This window comes from Marmota monax, unplaced genomic scaffold, assembly GCF_021218885.2.
Source record: "Marmota monax isolate L192 unplaced genomic scaffold, Marmota_monax_Labrador192_F-V1.1 WCK01_AAM20220418_F8-fsc00090, whole genome shotgun sequence".
Taxonomy (NCBI): domain Eukaryota; kingdom Metazoa; phylum Chordata; class Mammalia; order Rodentia; family Sciuridae; genus Marmota; species Marmota monax.
The window spans coordinates 5837298-5864008 of NW_026695219.1; the positions used below are offsets into that span (position 1 = coordinate 5837298).

Here is a 26711-nt window from a genome sequence, read left to right on the forward strand (position 1 = left end):
TGCCTCCCCAAAGCACCAAAGGCTGGCAACCCTTCAACATATTGGTCTTTGGGGAACATTCCAGATCCAAACACTAGTAATAGCTTATACCTGGAAATGTGTATAAACTGACAATATTAAATTTCATTCTGTATTTTTTTTTTCAGATTCCCATCCATCATGACTGCCATACGACTACGTGAATTTGTTGACCGTCGCCCAGGTATTCCACCCAGGTAATGATCTTACAGATGCACAGCCTTCCAGAGCTGAGGCAAGGCAGGCAGGCACCTAGTGCTTTTGCCTAACATGTGTGAGGTCCTGGGTTCAATCCCCAGTACCACAAAAAATAAAAAGCTATTAGAAGCTGTCATCCTGCTGCTCCCTTATTGAGAAACAACTGCTGCCAGAGGAATCTTCTTTGGATTTAGGGAAAGTTGTAAAAAAAAATTTTTTTTTAAAAAGAAATCCCATACAATCTGCAGAATCCAATTAATAGGTAGCTCCAAATTTCCAAGAGATCAGGAGGATTTGGGTTTTTCTCTGGGGAAGGGCTTTTAAAATGTTGGAACGACCCAAATTTTGGATGAGGGCCTTTTACTCTGCTTGGGGTAAATCGAACCACCCCTGTGCTTCTGCAATATGGGAGCTGACTGCACAGATGGAAACCAAGAAGGAATTTCACTCCTTCTCCAAGATCATCTATAGCACAGAAATAAAAAGCCCTATACATGTTTTATTGTGCCGAATTCATCTTGCTGAGAGGTATTGGATAACAATCTGTAAATCCTAACCCCACTGTCTTTCACCTTCTACTGAGATTTGTAATTCAGAACTCTGGGGGAGCAGCATAGTGAGACTTTCGGGCCAGCCTCAATGGCTTCATGGATTTGAGCAACCTTTATGTTTACTTTAGTGTTTAATTATTTTAACAATGTTTGGTCAACAGAGAAATCCTTTGAACTCATAAATTACCAAAGGAGGGGTGAGTGGAATTCTCTTAAGAATCCTCTTTTCAGAAAAAGCACAGGTCCCTGAAATCTACCTGAGGAGGAAACAGGGTAGAGAGAAACAGGGACTGGTTCTAGTATTTCCTGATTCCTCCCTCCCCACAAGTCCTTGGTCTTTTTGTGGGTATATAAGACTGTTTTGTCTCTATGGGGCCCATTTAGCTGTGGTCTTGTCTCCTGGAGAAAATGGAAACAAATCTTTGTTGGTTTCTAATGCTTGGTGCTTCACGGAGCCAAATCAGTCACTGGGTCTGGCCTGAGCCAGCCCCCAGGGGAGCCTGGAGGTTTGGGGGAACAGAGTGCAGCAAGCCCTGTGGCCCACTGGACTGTGTTCAGCTCACTTGTGCTTATTATCAGAGCCATAAGAGGGGAGGCATGATCCAAAAGCTCCATCTCTTCTTGTACCTGGTGGAGCTGGTGCCCCGCCTTTCTCCTGCAGTGCTTCCTGGGGGGCACTTCTATGCCTACCTTATGCCTTGTCAAAAACCATAGGTCCAATCCCTCAGCAAGATACATCAATTCTATGTCTAGAACAGATCTCTCACCAGAATGCCTTGTATCCCTGTGACAGAATAACTGAGATATACAACTTATAAAGAGGAAAGATTTATTTTAGTTCACAGTCTTAGAGGTTTCAATCCAGGTTGGTTGGCCCTGTGCTTTGGGCCTGTGGCAGCACCATACACCATGGCTGGAGCATAAGGCAGAGAAAGCTACTCACCTCATGGTGGCCAGGAAGAAGAGAGAGGGCCCTTCAATGGCACAATCCCTATGAATTAACTTGCTCCACTGAGGCCCCACCTCCTAAAAGTTCTACCATCTTCCAATAGCACTATGAGCTGGTTTTATGGTTTGGATATGAAATGTCTCCTGAAGGCTTCTGTATTGAACATAGCCATGTTCAGAGGTGGGGATTTTAAGGAAGTGAGTGGATTATGAGACTTTGGCCTCATCCGAAGATTAACCCATTGATGGATTCATTGACAGTGAGAGGTGGTGGAACCTTTAGGAGTGGGACTTCAATTGGAGAAAGTAGGTCACTGGGACATGCCCTGGAAGGGTACTTCTCTTCCCTGGCTTCTTCCCACCCTCTCCCTGCTTCATGGCTACCATGAGGTGAAAAGCTTTGCTCTGCCATGCCCTTCCATCATGATGTTTCTGCCTTCAGCCCGTCGACCATGGACTGAAACTCTGGAACAATGAGCCAAAATAAACCTTTTCTCCTCTAAGTTGGTTTTTTCCAGGTGTTTGTCATGGCAACACAGCCGGATACCAAAACTTCAAACACATGGGCCTTTGGGAGACACTCCAGATCCAAATTTCAGCAGTTTGACTCCAGCTCACTGCCTTGACATGGGCCAGAACACCACTGCCTCTCCACTTATCTATGACAACTCCCACTCTTCTCCTCCAACAATCTGTTCCCCAGAATGAGCTTCATAAAATGTTAATTGGATCACAGCCCTACCTTGAATAAAATGGCTCAACCCACTGCATTTATCATAAAATCTAAACTTATTGCTGTGGCCTACAGAAAATACCCCTGCCTATCTCTTCTTCAATCTTCTCCAGGAGGCCATGCTTCTTTCATACCTGGGGGCTTCAGATAGCATCTTCCTTCTGCCTGGACTGTTCCCTTCCCCAACCCTTTCACCCAGCATGTCTCAGTGGTGTTGCCAACTGGTCAGACAGCCATTGCTTGGCCCCTCTGGCTAGGAGAGACCTTCTTCCTCTGCCTATCTCTCCACTTCTGTTATCCCCTACCTCACACCCTTTTTCTTTATTGCTGCTATCACAACTTCCTTCCTTTCTCACCACTGGAAGGATAATACTCATACAGCTCCTATTGTGTGCCAGACATTATTCTGAGTACATATTATCTCATATAATTTTTTGCAACAACTGTGAATTCCAGATGAGGAAATTGAAACATCATGTGAGTAAGTGATTGTCCCAAGGTCCCATAGTACTTGGCAGTGATGGGCCTTATACCCACTGGTTTGGCTCCACCATTGTTTCTTGTCTTCACTGCAATTTGCTACATCTCCAGATTAGCTGGTGTGGGGTTTGCTTACCTTTGTCTGAAATCCACTATCATAACCTCTGCTTAGCAGATAGCCACACATGGTAGGCCCTCTGGGTACAGTTCTTGAATAAACTAAAAAGAATGAATGAGAAAACTATTCTGTCCTTTATTTGTGGTTTGGCCACCTGTGACTGGCAGGACCTGGGCCTGCCCTTCTGCTCTTCTGCATAGCATTCATCCAACTCATCTTTAAATGCCTAACCTCAGGGACTATACCAGGAGAAACTGAATTGCAAACCAGTAGAGGCACCTAATAAAAATAAATATTAAATGGCTCACAAGTAATTTGGACCACATATGATTCTCATTAAAAGAATAGTATTAAATGCAACTGTTAACTGGGATCAAATCCAAGCCTCGGGCTGGAGAGCTGTCATTCAGGGGCAGGGCTGTTTGTGGCATTGGTTTTTGGAGTTCAGGATGTTCCTGAAAAGATCATTTCAAGTGCATTACATTTAGTGTGGCACATAAGATAAAAGATGGCAAAATTGTGTTATATTTAAATAGATTTTTAAAATATTTATTGGGTTGTGGGGGTAGCTCAGTCATAGAGCATGGGCTGAGGCCCTGGGTTCAATACCTAGCACAAAAAAATTTTTTTTTTTCAATTGGAGCAGTCTCTCAGTCTCTAAAATATCCAGAGGCAGCTGTTGGGTCAGCTCATCCTGCATGGGAAGATAGCAATACCTAACATGGAATATTTTACTCGCCAAGTACAAATATCTCATTTACTCTCATGTAACCTTTAATGGAAATGATAGTTATTTGCCTATTTTAATAATGAGAAATCTGAGGCTCCTTCATTCCTTGAAGAGATAGTATGGAGCCAGTAGAGCCTGGGAGGCAATAGGATAGACTGCTGGTCTCCCAATCCCTGCCTTTAATCCCGTTTTCTGTATTAGGTTGGCCTTAGCTGAATTACTTATTCCCTCTAAGCCTTAGTTTCCCAGCTTGTTATAGTACTTACCACACTGTTTATGTTTAGTTAGCTGCCTGAATGCGGTTTTCATTACCAGATGGGGAACTTTGGGTGAACAGAACATGTCTACCATCACTGTGTCCCTGGTACCCAACATACTGGAGACACATTAGAGTTTGCATAAGGACTTTTTGTTAAATTGGAATAACAGCCCATCTGACATTGCTATGTCTTTATTGGTTTTCCTTTCCTTTTGCTACATCATATGTACTTGCTGTCTATCCGTAAGTAGGAGAATCACCAAGTTCATACAGAAATAGTGACGAACTCTTTTGGATGAAAGGATGAACATCCTTTTCATCATGCACACACACAGATGACTCTCTGGGTGTGACATGGGGTTTAGGGAACTGAGTTTGATTCATGGCTTTGGCATTTACTAGGGTGATATTTAGAAAGTTCACTTAACCTCCCTGAGCCTCTTTTTACTCTTAAAACACAGAAAGTTAATAATATTTACCTTGCAAGGTCACTGTGAGAATTAACATGAGATCATCTCTGTAAAAGTGCTTTATAAAGCATGAGGCACAGCCCAGGTGCAAAGACTTCTCTTTACAGAGTCACAGTGACTCAGACAACCTCACGCTGTGGTCCAGCCTCTGGAGGGATGAGCACCTCTGTCCTTGCCTGTGCATATTGAATTTTGTCTGAGACTAAACCCAGATCCTGCTCCAGTTACAGTCACCCTCCCAGGGAATAAGTTTGCTCTTCTGTAGACTGAACACATCATCTTAAAGAGCCAAGCTGTCGGGACTTGTAAATAATGCTCGATGGGATTGGACGTGGCTGGACTGCCTGCTCCCACCCTAGGCAAAGGAAAGTGCTTTCTACAGCTAATTCAAAAATCTTGAAAGCCGAGTCAATAGAAATTGGTCTGGGCAGAGCCCTGGGCAAGGCTCCAAGCCAAGTCTGGAAAGTTAGTTCATGCACTCACTTAACACCCATCGGTTTTTGCCTCACATCTAACCTCTAGAGGAGAGGCTGGGTACTATGTAGCCTCTGCCCTCGCTTTTACCCCTTAGGAGGTAAAAGTTTTCCTTCAAAATACTGGTATTTACATTTATCAATTGGTAGATATTGTGTTTGAGATGAAAGTCACATGGAGCATCTTGGAAAATTGACCCAAAGAGGTGGAGGCAAAGTGTGCCATCCTTTCATTTCTCAAATCTCTCTACCTCTCCCCCCTGCCTGCCCTCCCTCCAATAGCCACCTCATAACACGCACTTTCCCACTCTCTCCACTCCAACTGAGACCTACCAAGAGACACCCCCAAGGGACCGCAGGAGTGTTACTTGGTGCTGGAGGAGGCTTCTCAATTCTCACAACAGCTTTATACACTGCTCCTAGGGAGCAGCACTTAGTTCATTAGCCCGTATTTCGCTGGCATTTGGTTACCATTTTTTGTGTGGTAGCACATAACGTTCTGCCAGCAAAGAACCCACAGGCAAAACACAACCTACAGCAAAAGCAGAGTGTGAGAGACCGCAGTGCCCCTTTGGAACCCCAGCAGATTCTTCACAAACTCCAAGGTGTTGCTTGGATGAGCACTTAAGAAAGCTTTGTCTCGACTCCCATGCATTCAGAAATGCCATTTGTTCCCTATTTGTGTGCCAACTTCTCTTTCCTCGTATGACTTAATCCCTTGCCGTTATTTACTATTCAGGGTTCAGTCATATTATCCCAGCTGCCGCAGTCTGGCTGGGCACAATCAGGAGCCACTTGTCAAAAGAAACTAACTTTATTTTTAGAACCACACACGCCAAACAAAACAGCCTCTCAGGAAAAACCCTCAGAGCCTCAACTGCAACCACCGGCTTTCCACAAGCCTCTCTGTCCCACACAAGCTTCTTTTCACCTCCCACAATCCTCCTGCTCTTGAGGCCGATTGGCTGGGTCACGTGGGCGGAGCCAAAAAAGTCCCCCAATGAGCAGCTCCGTGGTCTGAAAGGGCAGGGAAACAGCCCAATGAGCATCACCGCAGAGGAGCCAATCGCTGCACCAACAGATAGTTCACAATGCATACAGGTGAGCTCACAATGTGTCCAGGCAAGTTCTGCAAGCATTTCAGTGATGGCTATTGTAGAAGCTGTAGATTGGTTTTATCTTTGACTTCACCAGCACTGGGATGAAGATAGGAATTCTGGCAATAATGGCTAAAGAAAAAATTATGTAACATTACAGAAGGCACTAAAAGAAAACAATTTTCTTAACAATTTACATTATCTTCACCGGCACTGGGATGAAGATAGGAATTCTGGCAATAATGGCTAAAGAAAAAATTATGTAACATTACAGAAGGCACTAAAAGAAAACAATTTTCTTAACAATTTACATTATCTTTAAGAGAATTATTAAATATAATGAAAAGGAAAGGTGAAAGTAAACAAACAGATCTGTTAACCTTCTTTTTTGTTTACATATTAAAACAATCCTCAACAGTTGTTTACCCAATTTAAATTAAACCATATAAATCACGTGAAAAAAAATATTTGGATCCATTTTATCATGAGCGCTCATCATATATGATATATGGACATACGTACATTCAAACATATAACACAAAACACAAGTGTGCACACATAATATAATACATACAACACATAACATTATAGTAAAGGCCTTATAACTTTTTACAGGTGAAATCTCCATTGCAATGTTTAAAAACTCTATAGTCAAAAAATAGAACTGATCAGCAAAACATTAACCTAGGTCTGTATGAGCTCAAAAAACAAAATAGAACTTCATGATATGGCAAAGGGCAATAATAAAATAAATATTGAAAAAAGCATCCTGGTTCTGTTGCAGAAGAATAGCCAAACTGGAGTTTTGGATATCAGTTGTTATGGATTTGAGCCAAATCATCTTCTTTTGGGTCTGTAGAAATCGCTTTAGTTAATCTTTCTGGAATCCAAATCGGCTGCTGTTCTCCCTATGGAAACACATAAACAGACCCCCGACTCCAGACAATCACTGGGTCAGGACCTTGGTTAATCTCTCTGGAATCCAAATCGGCTGCTGTTCTCCCTGTGGAAACACACAAACAGACCCTCGACTCCAGACAATTACTGGGTCAGGACCTTTCCATTGTCCTGTTAGAATATCCTTCCAAAGTACCTTGGGCTTATGCACATTTTTTGGACACATATGCCTTTCCGCAGCACTAAGTCCTGATGAATCCAAATTTTAAAAGTTTAGAGTAAAAAGCGTTATTTTAAGTTTATCTTTGGGGAATATATACCCCTTCCCAATTCCTTCTTTTTGCTTTAATAAGTACATTTTAATAGTTTGATGTGCTCTTTCAACTATGCCTTGTCCCTGTGGATTGTATGGGATTCCTGTTATATGAGTAATGCCAAATGTTGAGCAAAATTGTTTAAAAGAGGTAGAAGTGTAACCAGGGGCATTATCTGTTTTTAACTGTTTTGGAACACCCACAGTGGCAAAATTTTGTAAGCAATGAGCTATAACATCTTTAGTTTTTTCTCTGGCATGAAGGGAGCCCATCAAAAATCCAGAAGAAGTATCAACTATAACATGCAAATATTTTAATTTTCCAAATTCTGGCAAGTGTGTGACGTCCATCTGCCAAATATGGTTAGGTATCAATCCTCTAGGATTGACTCCAATATTAACTTGTGGTAAAAAGGTCACACAATTTTGACATTGTTTTATTATTTGTCTAGCTTGTTCCTTAGTTATTTTAAAACGCTTTTGTAAAGTATTAGCATTGACATGGAACTTTTTATGAAAATTTATAGCTTCTTCTAGTGTAGAGAAAATATGTATGTCATGTGTAGTTTTATCTGCTAAATCATTGCCCAAACTAAGGGCTCCAGGCAATCCTGTATGTGCCCTGATATGTCCTATAAAGAATGGATCTTTTCTGTCCCAGATTAGACTTTGTATAGTGGAAAGCAAAGAGAAAACAGTAGAAGAAGGGGAAATCCTACCAGCATCTTCAAGAGATACTATAGCATTAACTACATACTGACTATCAGAAAATAAATTAAATACAGAATCTTTAAACATCACAAAAGCTTGTAAAACTGCATTAAGCTCTACCTTTTGAGCTGATTGTTTGGGTACTAAAAATGTAAAAGTTTGATCAGGGGTAACTACTGCTGCTGTACCATTATTTGACCCATCAGTGAATATATTTGGAGCATTCATGATAGGTGTTTTTCTTGTCATTTTTGGAAAAATTACAGGATGCAATGACCAAAAAGACAATAAAGGATTAGATGGTAAGTGGTTATCAAATGAAACATTAGATTTGCACATGATTATTGCCCAAGTATTTAACTCATTAGCTAACTCATCAATTTGATTCATAGTATATGGAGTAATAATTTTATTGGGAGAAATTCCAAACACTCCCTTTGCTGCTTTTATTCCTTTGAGTATTAATTGTCCTACAGCCTCAGGATACCTAGTAAGAATAGTGTTAGGAGAATAAGATAAATGTATCCATAATAATGGACCTTCTTGCCAAAGTACTCCTGTAGGAATATTTTTTGTTGGTAGTACAATAAATAATAAAGGCAAACTTATATCAATTCTATCCAAATGCATATTTTCCATATATGTTTCAATGATTTTTAATGCCTTTCTTGCTTCAGGCGTTAACATTCGGGGTGAATTTGGATCTGATGGACCTTTTAGGATATCAAATAAAGGTCCCAACTCTCCTGTTGGTATACCTAAATAAGGCCTTATCCAATTTATGTCTCCTAATAACTTTTGAAAGTCATTAAGTGATTTGAGTTGATCTACTCGTATTTGAATTTTTGGTGGACGGACCATGGTTGAGGATAATAGAACTCCTAAATAATTAATTGGAAAATTTAATTGTACTTTATCTATTGTTATCTCTAGATTATAACTTTTTAATAAGTTTGTAAGTGTGGCATAACATTCTAGCAATGTGTTTTTATCTTTGTGTGCTAATAATACATCATCCATATAGTGAAATATTTGTAGTTCAGGATTTTGATTTCTAAGTGGCTGGATTACTTTGTTAACATAAATTTGACACATAGTTGGGCTGTTAGCCATCCCTTGAGGGAGTACTTTCCATTCATATCTCTGATCAGGACCTTCATGATTCAGTGCAGGGATAGTAAATGCAAAACGTGGACTATCCTCAGGATGAATTGGAATTGAAAAAAAAAATCTTTAATATCTATAACTAAAACATACCAGGTTTTTGGCAAAGCAGACAATTGAGGAATCCCTGATTGAGCAGGTCCCATAATAACCATCTCATTATTAATGGCTCTTAAATCTTGCAATAATCTCCATTTACCAGATTTCTTTTTGATGACAAAAATGGGAATATTATGGGGAGATACAGAAGGTTGTATATGTCCTTCCGCTAATTGTTGTTTGACCAGGTCATGGGCTGCTTGTATCTTTTCTTTAGTCAGGGGCCACTGAGGAACCCATACTGGTCTTTCTGATTTCCAAATAATTTTTATTGTCTCAGTGGCCCTTTCTGAAAATCCAACCCATGTCTGTCTGTTCCTTGATCTATTTGTATTGGTGCTGCTATACCTTGTTCTTGTTTTTCTAATCTTTTTCCTTTCCTAAAACCTTGTCTAGTCATAATAGTGGGTGCATTTTGGTTGATGTTATTTGTTAATGTCAAACCTAATTGATCTAGGACATCTCGTCCCCATAAATTTACGGGAAGATGATCCAATACATATGGCTGTATAGTTCCTTCACATCCTTCAGGATCCTTCCAATCTAATACCATTGCACTTCTATGGGGATTAGTTGCCACTCCTAGGCCTCTAAGCGTTTGAGTGGCTTGTTGTAATGGCCAATGTTTTGGCCATTCTTGATGAGAGATGATGCTAAGGTCTGCACCTGTATCCAGTAGCCCATTAAATTCATGTCCTTGAATATTTAGTTTTACCATGGGGCGAGAATCTAAATTTAAAGAAAGCATAGCCCAATCTACACCTGTGGAGCCTAATCCCTTGGAACCTCTTTCTACAGTACGACTGGAAAATTTATCATGTAGGCTGGGTATTATTAGTAACTGTGCTATTCTATCTCCTGGTGAAATTACTGATATACCCTTTGGAGAACTGGCTATAATTTTTATTTCACCTTCATAATCGGGATCAATTACCCCAGGACTTATCATATGTCCTTTTAGAGTAGAAGAGCTGCGTCCCAATAATAAGCCTACTGTTCCTTTGGGAAGAGGTCCTTTCACCCCTGTGGGAATGATTTGAACTCCCATCTCTGGAGTTAGTACTGCTCTGGCGGAGGCACAGATGTCCAACCCTGCGCTCCCTCTGGTTTGTCTGATGAGGGATCTGATGGACAATGTGTCCTGGGCACTACCCTGATGGGGTTGCTGGGTTCCTCCAGTGCTCCGTATATTTGTGGTTTGGGGCCCTGGAGCATTGGGCCCCCCTGTCCATTTTTTGGCAATGGAGCCCGATGCCTTTCTCCACGATATCGTGGATAAACACCTGGTCCTTGTTCGTTTTTTGATAATGGAGTACCCTCTATGGTGGTTTGAGAACGGCATTCATTAGCCCAATGTCTCCCTCTACGGCATCGTGGGCAAATACCTGGTATTCTACTCCTTTGATACCTAGCTTTGTTAAACCCTCCTCCTATGGGGCAATTCCTTTTAAAATGTCCTGTTTGTTCACAATTGTAGCATGTTCTTGGCCTGGCATCTAAAGCCTGTTTTACTGCAACTGCCACAATTTGCCCTTGTTCATTAATGTCTCTGGCATCTAAAGCCTGTTTTACTGCAGCTGCCACGACTTGCTCTTGTTCATTAATGTCTCTACATAATTTAATATATGTGTTTAAATCTTCATGTTTCCATGGTCTAATGATATCTCTGCACCAACGATTCGCTTGCTCATAAGCCAGGTGTTTTAGTAATGGCATTGCTTGTTCTGTATTCCCCAAAACTCTGGTAGCTGTTTGAATAAGCCTATCTACAAATTCAGAATAAGGTTCATTAGCTCCTTGTATTACCTTAGATAACTGACCTTGTAAACCTCCATGTCCTTGTAAAGTCTTCCATGCCTTAATTGCATCTACAGCAATTTGTGCATATACACCAGGATCATATGCAATTTGTTGCTGCTGATCCTCATAAGGTCCCTTTCCTAACAACATATCTAGATTTCTCTGAGGATAACCAGCTGCTGCATTTCGCCTAGCCGTCTCCTTGCAAAATTCCTCATTGGCAACCTTCCATAACAGGTATTGTCCTCCATTTAGCACAGCTTTACACATATTAGCCCAATCTGCTGGCGTCATGTTCAAGTTGTTAATGGATTCGACCATGCTTACAGTGAAGGGTGCTTGAGGACCATAGGTTGTTACAGCCTCTTTTAGCTGCTTCACTGTTTTGAAATTTAAAACTTGGTAAAATTGCTGCCCTCCTGCCTCAAATACAGGGCATGTTAATATTTGAGATCTTGTCTCAGGATCCCAACTATCAACTGCGGGGGTTGGGGACCTCCCAGCATATGGAGGTGGCCTTGTTAGTTGGACACTTACGTCCTCTAGTGATAGAAAGGTGTTAGTAGCAGTCTCCTGTAGGGGTGGTGCTGTTGGTTGGAGACTTACACCCTCTGGTGATAGAAAGGTGTTAGTAGCAGTCTCCTGTTGTAACTTTCCCCCTGATGGCCTTTTCTGTTTTACACTTTCTTTCTCTGTCTGACTAGCTTGAGAGGCCTTCTCTTTTACTTGAATCTTTTCCTCTGTCTGACTAACTTGAGAGACCTTCTCTTTTACTTGAATCATTATGTCTTCTCCTTCCTCTACCATTGTCTGAACTGAAGGCTTTGGACTAATCAAACCAAATACCAACATCCACAATGGCAATGTGCCAACTGGCAGAGTCCCTGGGCTTTTCTTTTCTATTCTTTTTAAATCTTCACTATGATGGTTCCATTGTGATATATTTAACAACTCCTCCTTAAAAAGCCATGGGCTACATTTTTGTATTGTATCAATTTTTATGCCCTGACTGTTCTTGATTTTACTGAGATGCCTCCTTCCTCTAACAATTTACTTAACACTCTTTCAGTTTGTTTTTTGCTAATTTCTGATCCCGTATTTCTATATAATACAACCCAACAAGATGACGCCAAACAAAACCGAGACAGAATGAAATAAAAAGGGAACAACAAAAAGTCATTATAGCCTTTCTATCCTCCTGACATGTGCATCCGTCCTTTCTCCCTATCTGTTCCTCAGACGTAAATAGTTTTTCCTCAGATGTGAGCGGTTTTTCTTCCGTCTCACTCATCTCCAGGGACAGGCAACTTAAAACAAAAGTGAAGCAAAATAAAAGAGGAATCTTAAAATGGCTACCCATCCTCTCGCCCTGCCCTCAGGGGCGAGCAGTTTCACTTACCCTCAGTCGTTCCCCGTGCGGGCCACCAAATGCCGCAGTCTGGCTGGGCACAATCAGGAGCCACTTGTCAAAAGAAACTAACTTTATTTTTAGAACCACACACGCCAAACAAAACAGCCTCTCAGGAAAAACCCTCAGAGCCTCAACTGCCACCACCGGCTTTCCACTGGGCAGGCCCAGACAGCCTGTGGTTTTTCTGAAAATCAGAACTCCCTGAGGTCCTGTTTGCATAGACAAAGACACAGACACAACTGCCCTGCTCAGCACTTGCCCTTCAAACTTGACAGGCCCCCTCTGGCCCCTTGCTATAGCTTGGATCTTCAGTGTTCCCCAAAGACCCAAGAGTTAATGACTTGTTCCTCAGTCTGTGGCACATACTGGGAGGTGTTGGAACATTTAGGAGGTGGGGTCTAGTGGGAGGAGGTTAGGTCACTGAGGGAATGTCCTTGAAGGAGATATTTGTACCCTGGTCCCTCCTCTTTCTTCTCCTCCCTTCCACCCACCACAAAGTGAGCAGCTTTGCTCCCACTACGTTTTGTTTGTTTGTTTGTTTTTTAAAGAGAGAGAGAGAGAGAGAGAGAGAGAGAGAGAGAGAGAATTTATTTATTTAGTTAGTTTTTTTTGGCGGACACAACATCTTTGTTTGTATGTGGTGCTGAGGATGGAACCCGGGCCGTACACATGCCAGGCGAGCGCGCTACTGCTTGAGCCACATCCCCAGCCCTGCTCCCACTACGTTTCCATCATGATGTGCTATGTTGCCTCAGATCCCAAAGCCATGGAACCACCGGATCATGGACTGAAACCTCCAAAACTATGAGCCAAAATAAACCTTTCTTCTTTTTAAGTTAATTTATCTCAGGTATTTGTTACAGTATTGAAAAGCTGACTAACACACCCGCCTGCACACTCTACTCTATACCCAACTCTGTCTGACTCTTGGCCTCTATAATTCCCCTCACCTGGAGTATCTTCCCAGTCCTATTTGCCTGTCCAAGCCCTAGACACCTCTTCCTCCTTGATGCCCCATTGGCCTTTCATTTGGGACACTATTTCAGCATGTAAAGAAGATTTTTGAGAACCAATACTGCTTCTTAGCTTTGTATTTGCAGACCCTAGCAGAGCACAGGGTACCTTATCTTCATTCAGTAAATGTTGAGTGAACCTAAGGCATAGCTTGCATGCATCATCCAATATATATTTAGTGAGCTTAATTTATGCAAGCCATGTGCTACTTTCAACTGACTCGCCTTTTGTATGAATTCTCATGGCATCTACCGAGTGCTCAGAATTTGTAGAACGTTCAAAAAGACCCCACATATCCAGGCATCACATACTCTATAATGACATTTTCCCACTGACAGTCACCTTCTTACATTCCTCCTCCAGGGGAAATGGCAATGTTCTTCCCAATTCCTTGTCTCAGATACTTCTCTTTTATCCTTAATCCCACCCCCTAAAATATCCCCAACCAGTCCTCTCTCTCCCCCTCCTTCCACATTTCTTTTTTTTTTAATTTTTATTCTCTCTTTTTTTAATTGACAGAAAACACTGCGTGTTTTTATCTTGTACCACACTATGTTGTGAAGTACACATACATTGTGGAATAGCTAAATTTAGGTAATTAAAAAAATGCGCTTCCTCGGTTACCATTTTTGTGTAGTGGCACATAACGTCACTCTCTTGACATTTATTAATCCATCATCTTCATATACATTTCCACCACATTGTTCAGAATTTCATCATATCCTAATAGTCTTTCTACTTTTATTCAGAGTGTTTTCAAATCTGAGAGCTTGTCTGGAAGTTCTAGCAGGGGAATGCAGCTACTCAAATGCCTTTGACTGAAGAACGGTCCTCTTCTGGGAAGGTCCTCCTCTTTGAGTACACTGCTTCAAGAGGGGCACACATGGAGAGGTGAGGGAGGAAGGGGACACCCACTTAGCTAGCCAGATCAGGTGAATCAACCCTGGCAATCAATGGGATGATAGATGTCACAGCCAGATTGCCTTCACTTCCAAGCATTCTCAATTTGTTAGCACCACTGCCATCAGAGAAAATCTTTCTGTATCGTGTCATTAATCTTTTTAAAAATATTACAAAAAACTCTTGACATCAGGTGATTCTCAAACTTTCAGACACAATACTTACTTTCTTTGAAAACAAGTTTATTCAGTATTGAAAATGCTGTCTTGAGCACTAATCTCCAGGATATATAAAGAACTCAAAAAACTTAACACTTAACTTAAACAAATAACCCAATCAACAAATGGGCTAAGAAACTGAACAGACACTCACAGAAGAAGAAATACAATTGATCAACAAACATGAAAAAATGTTCATTATCTCTAGAAATTACAGAAATGCAGATCAAAACTACTCTAAGATTTTATCTAACTCTAATCATAATGGCATTTATCAAGAATACAAGCAATAATAAGTGCTGTCAAGGATGTAGGGGAAAAGGTATATTCATACATTGTTGATGGGACTGCAAATTGGTGCAACCACTCAGAAAACTTGGAATGGATCCACCATTTGACCCAACTATCCCACTCCTTGGTTTATATCCAAAGGACTTAAAATCAGCATACTACAATGGCACAGCCACATCAATGTTTACAGTAGCTTAATTTACAATAGTTAAACTATGGAATCAACCTAGATGCCCTTCAAGAGATTAATGGATAAAGAAAATGTGGTACATACACACAATGGAATATTACTCAGCCTCAAAGAACAATGAAATTATGGCATGTGCAGGTAAATGAATGGAACTAGAGAATATCATGCTAAGTGAAATAAGCCAATCCCCCCAAACCAAAAGCTGAATGTTTTTTCTGATAAGTGGATGCTGATCCATAGAGGGGTGGGGGGTGGGGATAGGGAAGAATGAAGGAACTTTGATTTGTGTAGAGGGGAGTAGGGGAGGGGCGGGATTGTGGGGATGAGACGGACAACAGAATTGAGACAGGCATTATTATCCAATATACATGTATATTTATACTACTGGAGTGACTCTGCACCATGTACAACCAGAGGAATGAGAAATTGTGCTCCACTTGTGTACAATATGTCAAAATGAATTCTATTGTAAAATAAATTAATTATTTAATTTAAAAAAGAAAATGCTGTCTTGAATGTTGCTTCTATAATTCAACTCTGCACAATAAAGAGTTGGTGAAGAAGTTTTCTTCACACTGGTTGAAGAAATTTCAATCGGAAAAATAATTTGGACAACACTGTCTTTTTATAACAAATATTTTGCAATGTCTCTGGTATATTTTTGAAATAAAATCCATTAATAATATAATGCACCTACACATAATTTTAAAATATCAATATAGTATTGTAACTATAAAATAAAAGGAAATGTAATTTATTATAAAATAAGATGTATTTCAGAATATAAACCTGAGCACCATGACCCTCTAGCCTAGTCTTCCCTGACACCACTTGTATTAGTCAGCTTTCTGTTACTATAACAAAACAATTGAGATAACTAATTTATAAAGAAAAAATTTTAGCTCATTGTTTTGGAGGGTCCAGTCTAACATGGGGCAGACCTGTTGCTTTTGGCCTCTGGTAGGCATACCAGATGGTAATGGAAAAGGAGTGTGTAGTGCAGCAAACTGCTCACCTCATGGCTAGGAAGCAAAAGAGAGGAGAAAGGAAGGAGAATGGGGTTCCACAATTCCTTTTGAGGTCACACTTCCCATAATCTAGGGACCTCACCTCCTGGAGACCAAGCCTTTAATCCATGGACCTTTGGGGAACATTTAACATCCAAACCGCAGCATCACTATATTCTGGTTGGCAAAATCATCTCATGTTCACACTCCCCCCCAGCCCTCACCCCATTGGCTCATGTTTATGCTTCAAAACTTCCTCCACAACCAGTGCCCCCAGGTGGGGTAGAGTCCCTCATCCAGGCTTATGAGCACCTCATGCTTTGATGTCACAGTGCTGCTCTATTTATAGCTCCTTTATTAATTTTTTTAACTTAGGAAAATATACAAATTTATCAAAAGTAGAAAAAATAGTATGAGTCCCACTTACTCGTTTCCTTATTTCTATAATTATCTACATTTGTTCTACATATTTTATATATCCTTTTCTTTTTTCCTAATATTTTGAACCTAATACCTGACATCTGAAGTATTTCCTTATGAATCCTGAAAATAAATTGCACTTTTTTTTTTTTAACTGCTCCTGGAGGTTGTGGCGAGGGGAAGGGAGGCCTGCAGGTGCCATGAACTCAGGTATGGTGGAAGGAGTTCGTTATGTCAGACACTGTCAGGAAATTTTGCAGGTTTTAGTTGCCAGGAACAGGGGACCAAATCCAAATGTATTTCTATCATATAACTGCCAATGTTCTTCTTTTAAAGAAGTAATTGTAACAATTGCTTTTTAAAAATCAACTCTTTTCCTTCTCCATAGTAACTTCATTGTTCACAGAGGAAAGGATCTCCGAGGCTACTACCATGGGCAACTGGCAAGAGTTCATTATGATGATAGTGTGAAGAAAACACCCAGGTGAGACACATCCTAAGTATTAATTTCCAAGAATGTCACCAAAGCTAAAATGATTTTTATGGGTGACATAATCTCTTAATAATGGTAACAATAATAACAAGTATTACTTCATGGTAGAAAAGATTTAAAAGGAAATACACCAACTATCAAAAAAGATGGGTTTTGGGGCTGGGATTGTGATTCAGTGGTAGAGCGCTCCTCTAGCATGCACGAGGCACTGGGTTCAATCCTCAGCACCACATAAATGTAAAATAAAGATATTGTGTCCACCTACAACTTTAAAATAAATAAATATTTTTTTTAAAAGTGGGGTTTTGTTGTTGTTGGGAGTGGGTGGGGAGATCTTTTCTTTCTTTTTACACTGGGGATCATCAAACCCAAGGCCTCACTCATGCTAATATGAGCTCTATTACTGAGCTACACTCTCTAGACCCAATAATGTCTTTTTAAATCAGTGGTAAGATCAATAGTATTTTGTATTTTACTTTTTAATCTTTTTCTATTTTCCAAATTTTTTATTTCTTTTATTTTTATTTTTTTGATTTTTGTGTGTGTGGTGGGGAGGTTACTTGTGGCACTTTATCAGTGCACTGCACCCCAGCGCTTTTTATTTTTTACTTTGAGACACGGTCTCAAAATTGCTAAGGCTGGCTTTGAACTCATGATCCTCCTGCCTCAGCCTCCTAAGTCTCTGGGAAAACAAGCATGTGCCACCACATCCAGCTTTCAGTGTTTTTTCTAATGACCACACGTTGTTTTTACAATCAACAATAAACAAAGAATTTTATTAAATCATTATTTAAAATCCCATGTCTTTAGGCTTTCCAATTGGCCAAATAACTGAAACTTACTGAGATTCAGTTTCTTTCTCAGTAAAGTTACAAATTTGGCCTAAATGTTTTCTACCCTTCTAGGTCTGGTTTTCATAAAAAGAAAAAACTAAAATCAAAGGTACTTTGATTCTCTCTCTCTCTCTCTCTCTCAGCTTAGGGAATCAGGAAACTATAAAGGCAGCAATTTGAGTAACTTATGAACTGTTTGATCTTAGGCAATCTTCATTCCTTCTCAGTATTAACTGCCTTAATCTGCTAAATAAAATAATGGATATAAAATTCCATAACACATTAAGCACTCAACATACATGTGATCTTTCCTTGGGGAGGAGGAGAAGGAAGGATGCTTAAAGGGAAACTGAAAGCCCTGCACTATCTCTTGCAATTTTGGCAGGCCCAGCATCACTTCCAGGGAGTGGGCTGTGGCTGATGAGAAAATGGACCTCTTTTCTTCCAGTGGGTACTCATCAACTATTTCTCTTTACATTTAGACCACTCAGAGACTTGGCAATTCCAACCGAGAGAAAAACTCCGCATCAGCCTCAATTAGACCAACAAATGCTCATTCGATATATTCGTTTTAAAAGTCGTTCGAAGCCTGTCGACTCATGGTATAAGGAAACCACTTACCAGAGAAGCTATTCGCTGCCATTTTACGACATGGGTGAGTCGGGTCAAGTGATCTTGACCACTGAGTTAACCCTGCCGGGGCCACAGATCGGCACATTCCCTGGGCTTGCTGACTCAGGGAGCCAGTTTAGGACCCGGCTGGGGACAGGGATATGTGAGGGTCTGGGTGCAGAAAGAAGTTAGAGGGGTGCCGAGGGTTCCTCCTTTCCTGGCTCCCTGCATCTGGGACTTCAGGGATGAAAATCTGCAAGTGTCCTTCTTAGGAAGTCGACTCCAGTCTGAGCCCTGAGTCCCTGTCCCACCACAAATTGTGAGTGGGCCTAAACACATTGTTGAGGGAACTTCTTTTTCTTTCTATATTTTAAATGATGTTATGACAATTACTTGACATATATGGAGGCATGTTCAAAAATTCCCAACTCCCCTCACTGTATTTCTCTGTTTCAGCAGGTGGGCAGAGGGATCCTGAGAGTGTACAATGATGACAGCTTAATATTATTTACATAGTCATTAGTGCTTTGGGGTTTTGTTTGTTGAATGAATTACCTCATTGGAAGACTTTGTAAATGAACAAACCCCAACATTTTGGGGGCTCTTACATGGTGACAAGGACCTATTTAGTCCTACGGCAAGCTCTCTGAGGTGTTACCATCCCCATTTTACAGTAAGTTGCAGGGACCATTCATTAACTAGCCCCAAACCACATAGCCAGGAGGTGAGATCAGCAGGATTCAGGACCCAGAGCATTTCCCTCCCAAATGTGGCCAACTGTGAAGCTATAGTGCTTCTGTCACAGCTGAGTGTCACCTGCATGAGTTACTATTTAACAATTTTCTTTAAAGTGAGTCACACGAGAAATGGTGGGAGTAAAAGGATTTAGCCTTCCCTCACTCCTCCCAGAGTGAGCTGGAATAAGCTGGAAGGGCAGAGAGATGGCCCCAGCTGGGTCCCAGGTCCCCAGGGAACAGCCAACAGTAGCATCAGGAGGAGTGGGAACCAGGCAGAGACAGGCCAGTCTTGGGAGAATTGAGCCAGGGACTAGGTGTCAATAGATGAAGCTGGGATAGGGCCAGCGATTGACAAGAGGTTACAAGCAGGGCAAAGCTGGGTTCTGGAAGCGGGAGAAGGTTGGAGTCTGAGAAGGGAGGGAAGTGAGAACCAAGAAGGAAGATGGAGGCTGAAATGAAGGTCATTTAGAGAAGGAGGGGCAGGCAGGGAGTGAAGAGTGGTTGGGGTGGGGGTGCCAGAGCCCCCTTGAGGAGGTTGTGGTAAAGGAAAGTGGGGGGCTAGGGGTATAGCTTAGGGCTGAAGAAAGTGTGAAGCCTGGGAGGTGAGGAGGAGCTGGAGAGGAGAGGTTGTCAGGATGTGCCAGTAGGACTCCTGCCCTGCAGACTGACTGTGTAAGTGAAAAATCTGTTGCATGAGGGAATCCAGGTGGGTTTCCAAAACAAGAGAAAACTGGACCCTTGCCGGGCACTGTGGGCACACCTGTAATCCCAGCTGCTCTGGAGGCTGAGGTAGGAGGATGGCAAGTTCAAAGCCAGCCTCAGCAAAGGCGAGGCACTAAGCAACTCAGTGAGAACCTGTCTCTAAATAAAAATACAAAAAAAGAGAATGGTGCTAGGGATGTGTCTCAGTGGTCAAGTGCTCCTGGGTTCAATGCTTGGTACCAAAAACAAAAACCAAAAAACAAAAACTGGACCCTTGTTATAATTCCTCTGCTAGGAGGAAACCTCATTAGATAGACACAAAAGGTATTCTCCCACACTTATTTCAGAAGACAGTTTCTAATTCTTTATAAATCTACAAAACCAAATCAATGTTCAGCAGAGCAATTAAATATTTACCACCTACTAGGTACCTTGTCCTCTGCTAGATACATAGAAATCCAGGAGATGATCTCAGCCACAGGGACCTTACAGTCCAATAGGGAAGAGGACCTCAACCTTTTGAATGACCGAATACCAACTAAAGAAGTAGGAGTCCAAAGATGAGGTCACTGGAGCCTCACTACAGCCAATTTCAGCTAGGAATGCAGCATGCATGAATGGGGCCTGAGTTGGGCTGTGTGATGAGTCTGTTGGGATGGGCCACCAGGGACAATGGATGCTGTGGTGAGATTTGTTGGGACTGGGGGAGGATGTTGGCCTGACTAGGGCAAGGGAGAAGACTTTTCCCTGGAAGCCTAGGGAAAATCAAATTTGGACAATCAGAGTCATAGTCAGCAGAGTGACCCAGCTCTGCTCAGGACAGGGTAGAGAAGGCAGGTGCTACAGGCAAGAAGAGCAGCCAGAAGCTGTTGCAGTGGTGCCACGTGGGATGGTGTGAAGTGGGGGACAGGATTCAGGCATCATAGTGCCATAGGCCTGGCACCTTCTAGCTGTGTGGTGTTGGGCTAGATACTCAACTTCTCTGAACCTTTTTGCTCCTCAATAAAATGGAGACTCAAAGTCTACCTTTAAGATAGTTGTTAGGATTTAAAATATCTCATGCCTGGAACTGTGCTAAGTGACATTCATGTATGCTCATCATTACCACTAGTTGTAAATGTCTCCATGAAGTAGGTATATTAGAGACCTTAACCACCTACTAAAAGTTGGGCATGGTGGTGCACGCCTGTAATCCCAGCAACTCAGGAGGCTGAGGCAGGAGGATCACGAGTTCAAAGCCAGCCTCAGCAACTTGGCAAGGTGCTCAGCAACTCAGTGAGACCCTGTCTTCAAATAAAATACAAAATAGGGCTGGGGATGTGGCTCAGTGGTCAAGTGCCCCTGAGTTCCATCCCCAGGACCAAGTAACTTGTTAGTTGAGGTCAAATCTAGATATGTCACTCTCCAAAAACAGTGCTCGTAAATTGAGCTGGGAAGGTTTGAGTGGAAATGGAGTGAAGATTCATATGGCAGAGAACTGGAAGTGAGGAAAGATGGTGCCAATAAAGAATGTGCAAGAGAGGAACTAAAGATCACTCCACAGCCTTGTTTCTGCAAGATTGTTGGTACCTCTGATAGAAATAGTGGTTTGAGGCAGATATGATCAAGTTAGGGTCTATAGACAATTGAAAATATGGTGCTAGAAAGTGCAGGCTAGGCAACAGAAGATGAAGAACAGCTTTGGATATCCCCTACTTAGTGAGGACTGACTTATTCCAGTGTCATTTATATTGAAATATTCACTACTCTGTTCATTGAGTCAGTGATTGAATGCATGTTAGTTGTCTATTGCTGAGGAACAAATCATTCCAAAACTTTGTAGGTTAGAACATGAATGATGATTTTTTTAAAAATGTCTTAGGGATTTCCATGGGTTGGGAATTCCAAAACTGCTCAGGTGGGCAATGGTGGCTGAGGCTCTCGAGATTTCAATCAGATGTCAGTGAGCAGTCTCAGCTGAAGGCTTGATGGCTGGAGGATCCAACCCAAGGTGGTTTAGTGACAGCATTGTCAAGCTGGCTGTTGGCTGGAGGCCTCAGTACTTTTCCACGTGGGCCTCTCCATGGGGCTGCTTGAGTGTGCTGATGGCGTGGAAGTCAGCTTCCTTTAGAATGAGTGATTCAAGACTGAGGTGGCAAAATGCAATGGCTTTTATAACCTAGACTCAAAAGTCATACCCTATCACCTCCGATTTATCCTATTAGTCACATACAGCCACCACTAAGGTCGTGTGGGAGAGTCACAGATATCCTCAGAAGCTGGCAAACACAGTGTGACTATTGTGCACCAATTATAAACGAGACGCTGTGCTATCCTGGGGATACAGTGACCACAATAGACAGGACACCTGCTTCCAGAGAGCTGGCATTCTGCTGGAGGACACAGGACACAGCCAGATACACTTTTTTTTAAAGTTATAGGTTTTGGTAGAGCTATAAGGGAAATTAGCAGGGTGATGAGCACAGTTGAAGGAAGTTCCTTTAAATAGAGCTGTCAGGGAAAACGCGACATAATTTTAGCTGAGCCCTGAAAAATAAGAATGAGTCATATAAAGAACACTTCAGGCAAAGGGAGCAGTAAAAGCAAAATTCTGAAAACTGGAAAAGTCTTGCAGATTTGTGGAACAGAAAGAAGGCCATTGTAGTTTGGTGGGTAGTGAGTTAGGGGTTAGAATAATAAGGTGATTGAATTTTATTTCAAGAGCCATGGAAAGTCATCAAAAGATTTTGAAGAGTGACATATTATTTAAATTTGGGGGAGGGTGGTCCTGGGGATGAAGCCTTGCATGTGCTAGGCATGCATTCTTCCCTCACCCCTTCTATTTTGGAGAGATCACTCTGGCTGCTGTTAAGACAATGGAAAGAGACAAGAGGGAGGGTATGCAGACCACTGAGAAAGCTATTTAGTGGTTTAGACCAGATATTATGATGGCTCATAGCAGCAGAGAAGATGAAAAGGAATAAATGGACTCTACAGAGATGTGGAGGTGACATTAGATTGGACTGGGTAACAGATTTGATGTTAGGCACATTTTTATTTATTCATACTTATTCCTTCAGTAAATAATTTGAGAGCCTATGTGAATGCCAGTTGGTGTGCTATTTTCACAATATAATGTGAGCTGAAAACAGACACAAGTTTCCTACACTCAGGGAGATTTAGTAGAACTAGCATGGAAGTAGCCATAGGTTCTACCCTCCATAAATGCTGGGAAGCAGTTTACGGGATGCTATAATGGCATACAGTAGACAGGAGGTTTCCCTGGGGAAATGAGCCAAGAGCTGAAGGATAAGCTAAAAGCTAACTAAGCAAGAAGGGAAACACATTCACAGAGAGTAGTTTGTGCAAAGGCCCTGTGTTGGGATGGAACATGACATGTTTGAAGAATTAAAAAAAAATAAATAAAGAGATCTGGGGACATAGCTCAGTGATGAGTGTGTGCTTAGCACATACAAGGCCATAGGTTCAATCCTCAGCAGAATAAGAAAGACTTTACTGGCCATATTCAAGTTTGGAGCCTTTAGCCTCAGAATGGGACACAGTTGAAAGTTTTAAAAAGAATAGAGATAATGATTAAATTTTCATTTTGAAAAGATTACCCTAACCATGAAGAAGAAAAGGAGAGGTAGGGAAGGGAATGGAGAAGGCCAAAGATTGGTTATGGAGAGCCAATTGTTGTGATTTGGTTGAGGTTCTTAATCTTGGCTATATCACTTGAAGAGTTTTCAAAATATCCAGATGCCCAGACTATACCCACTATTACTGAAATCAGAATCTCCCAGTAGGGGGTGGCTGGGGTGACCTAGGCATTAATAGCTTTTAAAACTCTCCAGATAATTCCATTGTGTAGCCAAGTTTGGGAACCAATGATTCAGGTAACTGGTAATGGGTTGTATCGGTACAAAGACTGAGAAGGATTTGAGAGAGACTTAGATGGAAACTGTTTTATAAACAACAGGCAGGCAAAAGGTTGGTACATAAGAGGCCTAAGAGAAGAACATTACAGTCAGAGCACTGGTAGAGAAAAGAGCAGAGACTGAATCAAACATATTCAGATCAAGGCACAAACTCCTTCAGGAGTTTTGAGGAAGGGCTTTTCACAGAATAAGAGAAAGCAAGATTAAGTTGTTTATCTAATCCTCGGGTTGTTGAGCTTCACCATTAGGCCAGTCTTTGTGATTAGATTCCTTTTACATTTATTTATTTATTTATTTATTTATTTTTGCAGTCATGGGGTTCAATCTGCATGTCTTGCACATGCTAGACAAGTCTTCTACCATTGAGCTACACCCCAAGCCCTGTGATTAGATTTTTCAGGGCTGAAATCATGTGTAGATTAGCAATCTCTTGCATTTCATGTTCCCTTCTCTGAGGTTTCTAATTTGGCAAATTGTTTAGGAAAAGAATAAACATAGACTATGCATGATAGGTCATGTTTATTGCTTTAAAAAATCTTCCTCCATTAAAATTCTTTCTCAACACACATCATTTATTTACTTAGGAAACACTTATTAAGCACTGACTATGTGCAGGCCACATTGGAGGATATAGAGCAGGCTGTTCTCAGAACTTACAGCTTGGGAGGAGGAGGCATCTCTCAGAAGAAAGTTGTCCCTGAATTACTAACCCTGGTACCAAATAATTAAAGATCATTCTTTCAAACTAAAATAAATGCTTTTAGTAGCTGTGTGACCCTTAGGTTCTTTGACCCTCACTTTTCTCACCTGCGAAAAGGATAAAAATAGTATCTACCTACTAGAACTGAGATATATGTATAAAGAATTTAGCATTGTGCTAACAGCAGCAGTTTGATACAAAGTGGTTCCCAGATAATGTAGTACTAAAAGGCTTGGTGGGGGGGCGTCTAGAATTAGGCTGTCAAAATGCAAATTTGTGTGATTTATTCATTTTATTTACATTTTGGTATAAAAGTAGGCTTCTTAACTGGAGACCAAAGAAATAACTTCTGGCTAACTAAGTCCCTTTTTCCATATTTTAAATACAGCCCTTTGCCTTACATGCCATAAATTATTATGTTATTATGCACAATTGCTAAAATAACAGTGTGTTAAAATTAAGGAGTAATCTTATAATAAATCATTAATTTGTTTTAAATTCCAGGTTGGGACCAGAAATTACCCACCATTTCACTGAATCCTAGACCATTGAATTCAGTGCCAGAGTTCTACTGTTATGAAGACAACAGTGGCTTCGAAAGATAACTTTTAAACTAAAATAACCCTGGCCTTGGAACAAAATAACTTCCAACATTCTTAGAAGACTCTTGAAATAAACTGATGGTAGAACTATTTTTAATTTAAGTGTGTATACAACAGCTCTAATCCTAAAATATTTACATGTTACAAATTCTTTTCAGATTAAGTTGATCAGCCTCCAACTGGGAATCAAGATCCAGCCTTAAGAAAATGTGTCATGGGTTAAGGGTACATAGCTCAAAGCACTGGCTAGTTTGAGTAAAGCTCTGGGTTTGACCCCTAGAAACACAGAAAAAGGAAAAAAGGGAGGGAGGAGGGAGAGGGAGAAAGTGGGGGAGGGAGAAGAGAAAGAGAAAGAGAAAAAAAAAAAGAAGACAACTTGTCATATGACTAATACCAGTCATTGATGATGCACACAAACCATCTTATATGGTAATATGTGGGACTAGGTGAAAACATATAGTAATTGCATCTGCTCAATATCATTGTTGAAGGTGGGGGGAGAACCTGGAATATATAGCCAAGAAGGAAAACAACTGAAGGGGCTCTAGATGAAGAAATCCAGGAAAAGCACAGGTCTGCAGTAAGAAGCAGGGAGGGTTTGAAAAGAAGACTGTCTGTGTATACAAGTTTAACATCCCTATGGCAGCAAGAAAGCTTGGTAAGTATGCATCAATTCCACAGGCAAAAAGCCAGAGGGTCTTCTTTAAAGAAATGATCTCAGAGAAAAGAATCTTACATTCTGACCACTAGGGAATTCTCCAGCATACTAATTCGCTTCCTACTCAATCATCCTGGAGTAAAGCCTAGAGTTAATAAACTTCTTCCAAGAACAGTTCCATATAGCTTTCCACTGCCTTAGTCCTTGACACTGTCAGCCAAGCCATCACTAAGCGATCTGAAAAAATAATGCAACATGAAAGATAAAGACCCAGGGGGCTTGGGTTGTGGCTCAGCGGTAGAGTGCTCGCTGCAGTAGAGGGCTTGCCTCGCACGTGCAAGACCCTGGGTTCGATCCTCAGCACCACATAAAAAATAAATGAATAAAATAAGAGTATTGTGTCCAACTACAACTAAAAAATTTTTTAAAAAAAGACAAAGACCCAATTAAAAAGAAGAAATGACATCAGATGAAAGAGAATTCAGGAGACACAAAAGAACATATAATAAATAACAAAACAGCTCAAGTTAGGGTTCTCCAGAGAAACTGAATGTTTTTTTTTTTTATTTATTCATTTATGGCTATGAGATGATGGAAGTACGTAAGTCCCATGATCTATCATCTGCAAGTTGGAGGCTCATAAAGCTCATTTGCAAGGTGGAGGGGCTGGGGCTGTAGCTCAGTGACAGAGTGCTTGCCTTGCACCTGTGAGGCACTGGGTTCGATCCTTAGCACCACATAAAAATAAATAAAATAAAGGCGTGCTATCCATCTACAACTACAAAAATTAAAAAAAAAAAAGATTTGATGGAATGGTTCCAATCCAAGCCCAATGATGTAAGTCCTGGTCCAACTTTGAAGGCTAAGAACTAGAAGCACTGTTATCAAAGGACAGGAAAGAACCTCTTTCAAGCAGAGAGCAAATTCATCCTTCTATTCCCCTTTTT

At 41.1% G+C, this 26711-nt stretch overlaps 1 protein-coding gene across 1 annotated transcript; it reads left to right on the forward strand.

Moving 5' to 3' along the window:
* The first annotated feature begins 159 nt into the window (after positions 1 to 159).
* Positions 160 to 25048, forward strand: Spmip3 (sperm microtubule inner protein 3). The gene is made up of 3 exons (XM_046432429.1): positions 160 to 215; positions 16899 to 16994; positions 25009 to 25048. The coding sequence occupies exons 1-3, from the start codon at positions 160 to 162 to the stop codon at positions 25046 to 25048; spliced, it is 192 nt and encodes a 63-aa protein (XP_046288385.1).
* The last annotated feature ends 1663 nt before the right edge of the window (positions 25049 to 26711 follow it).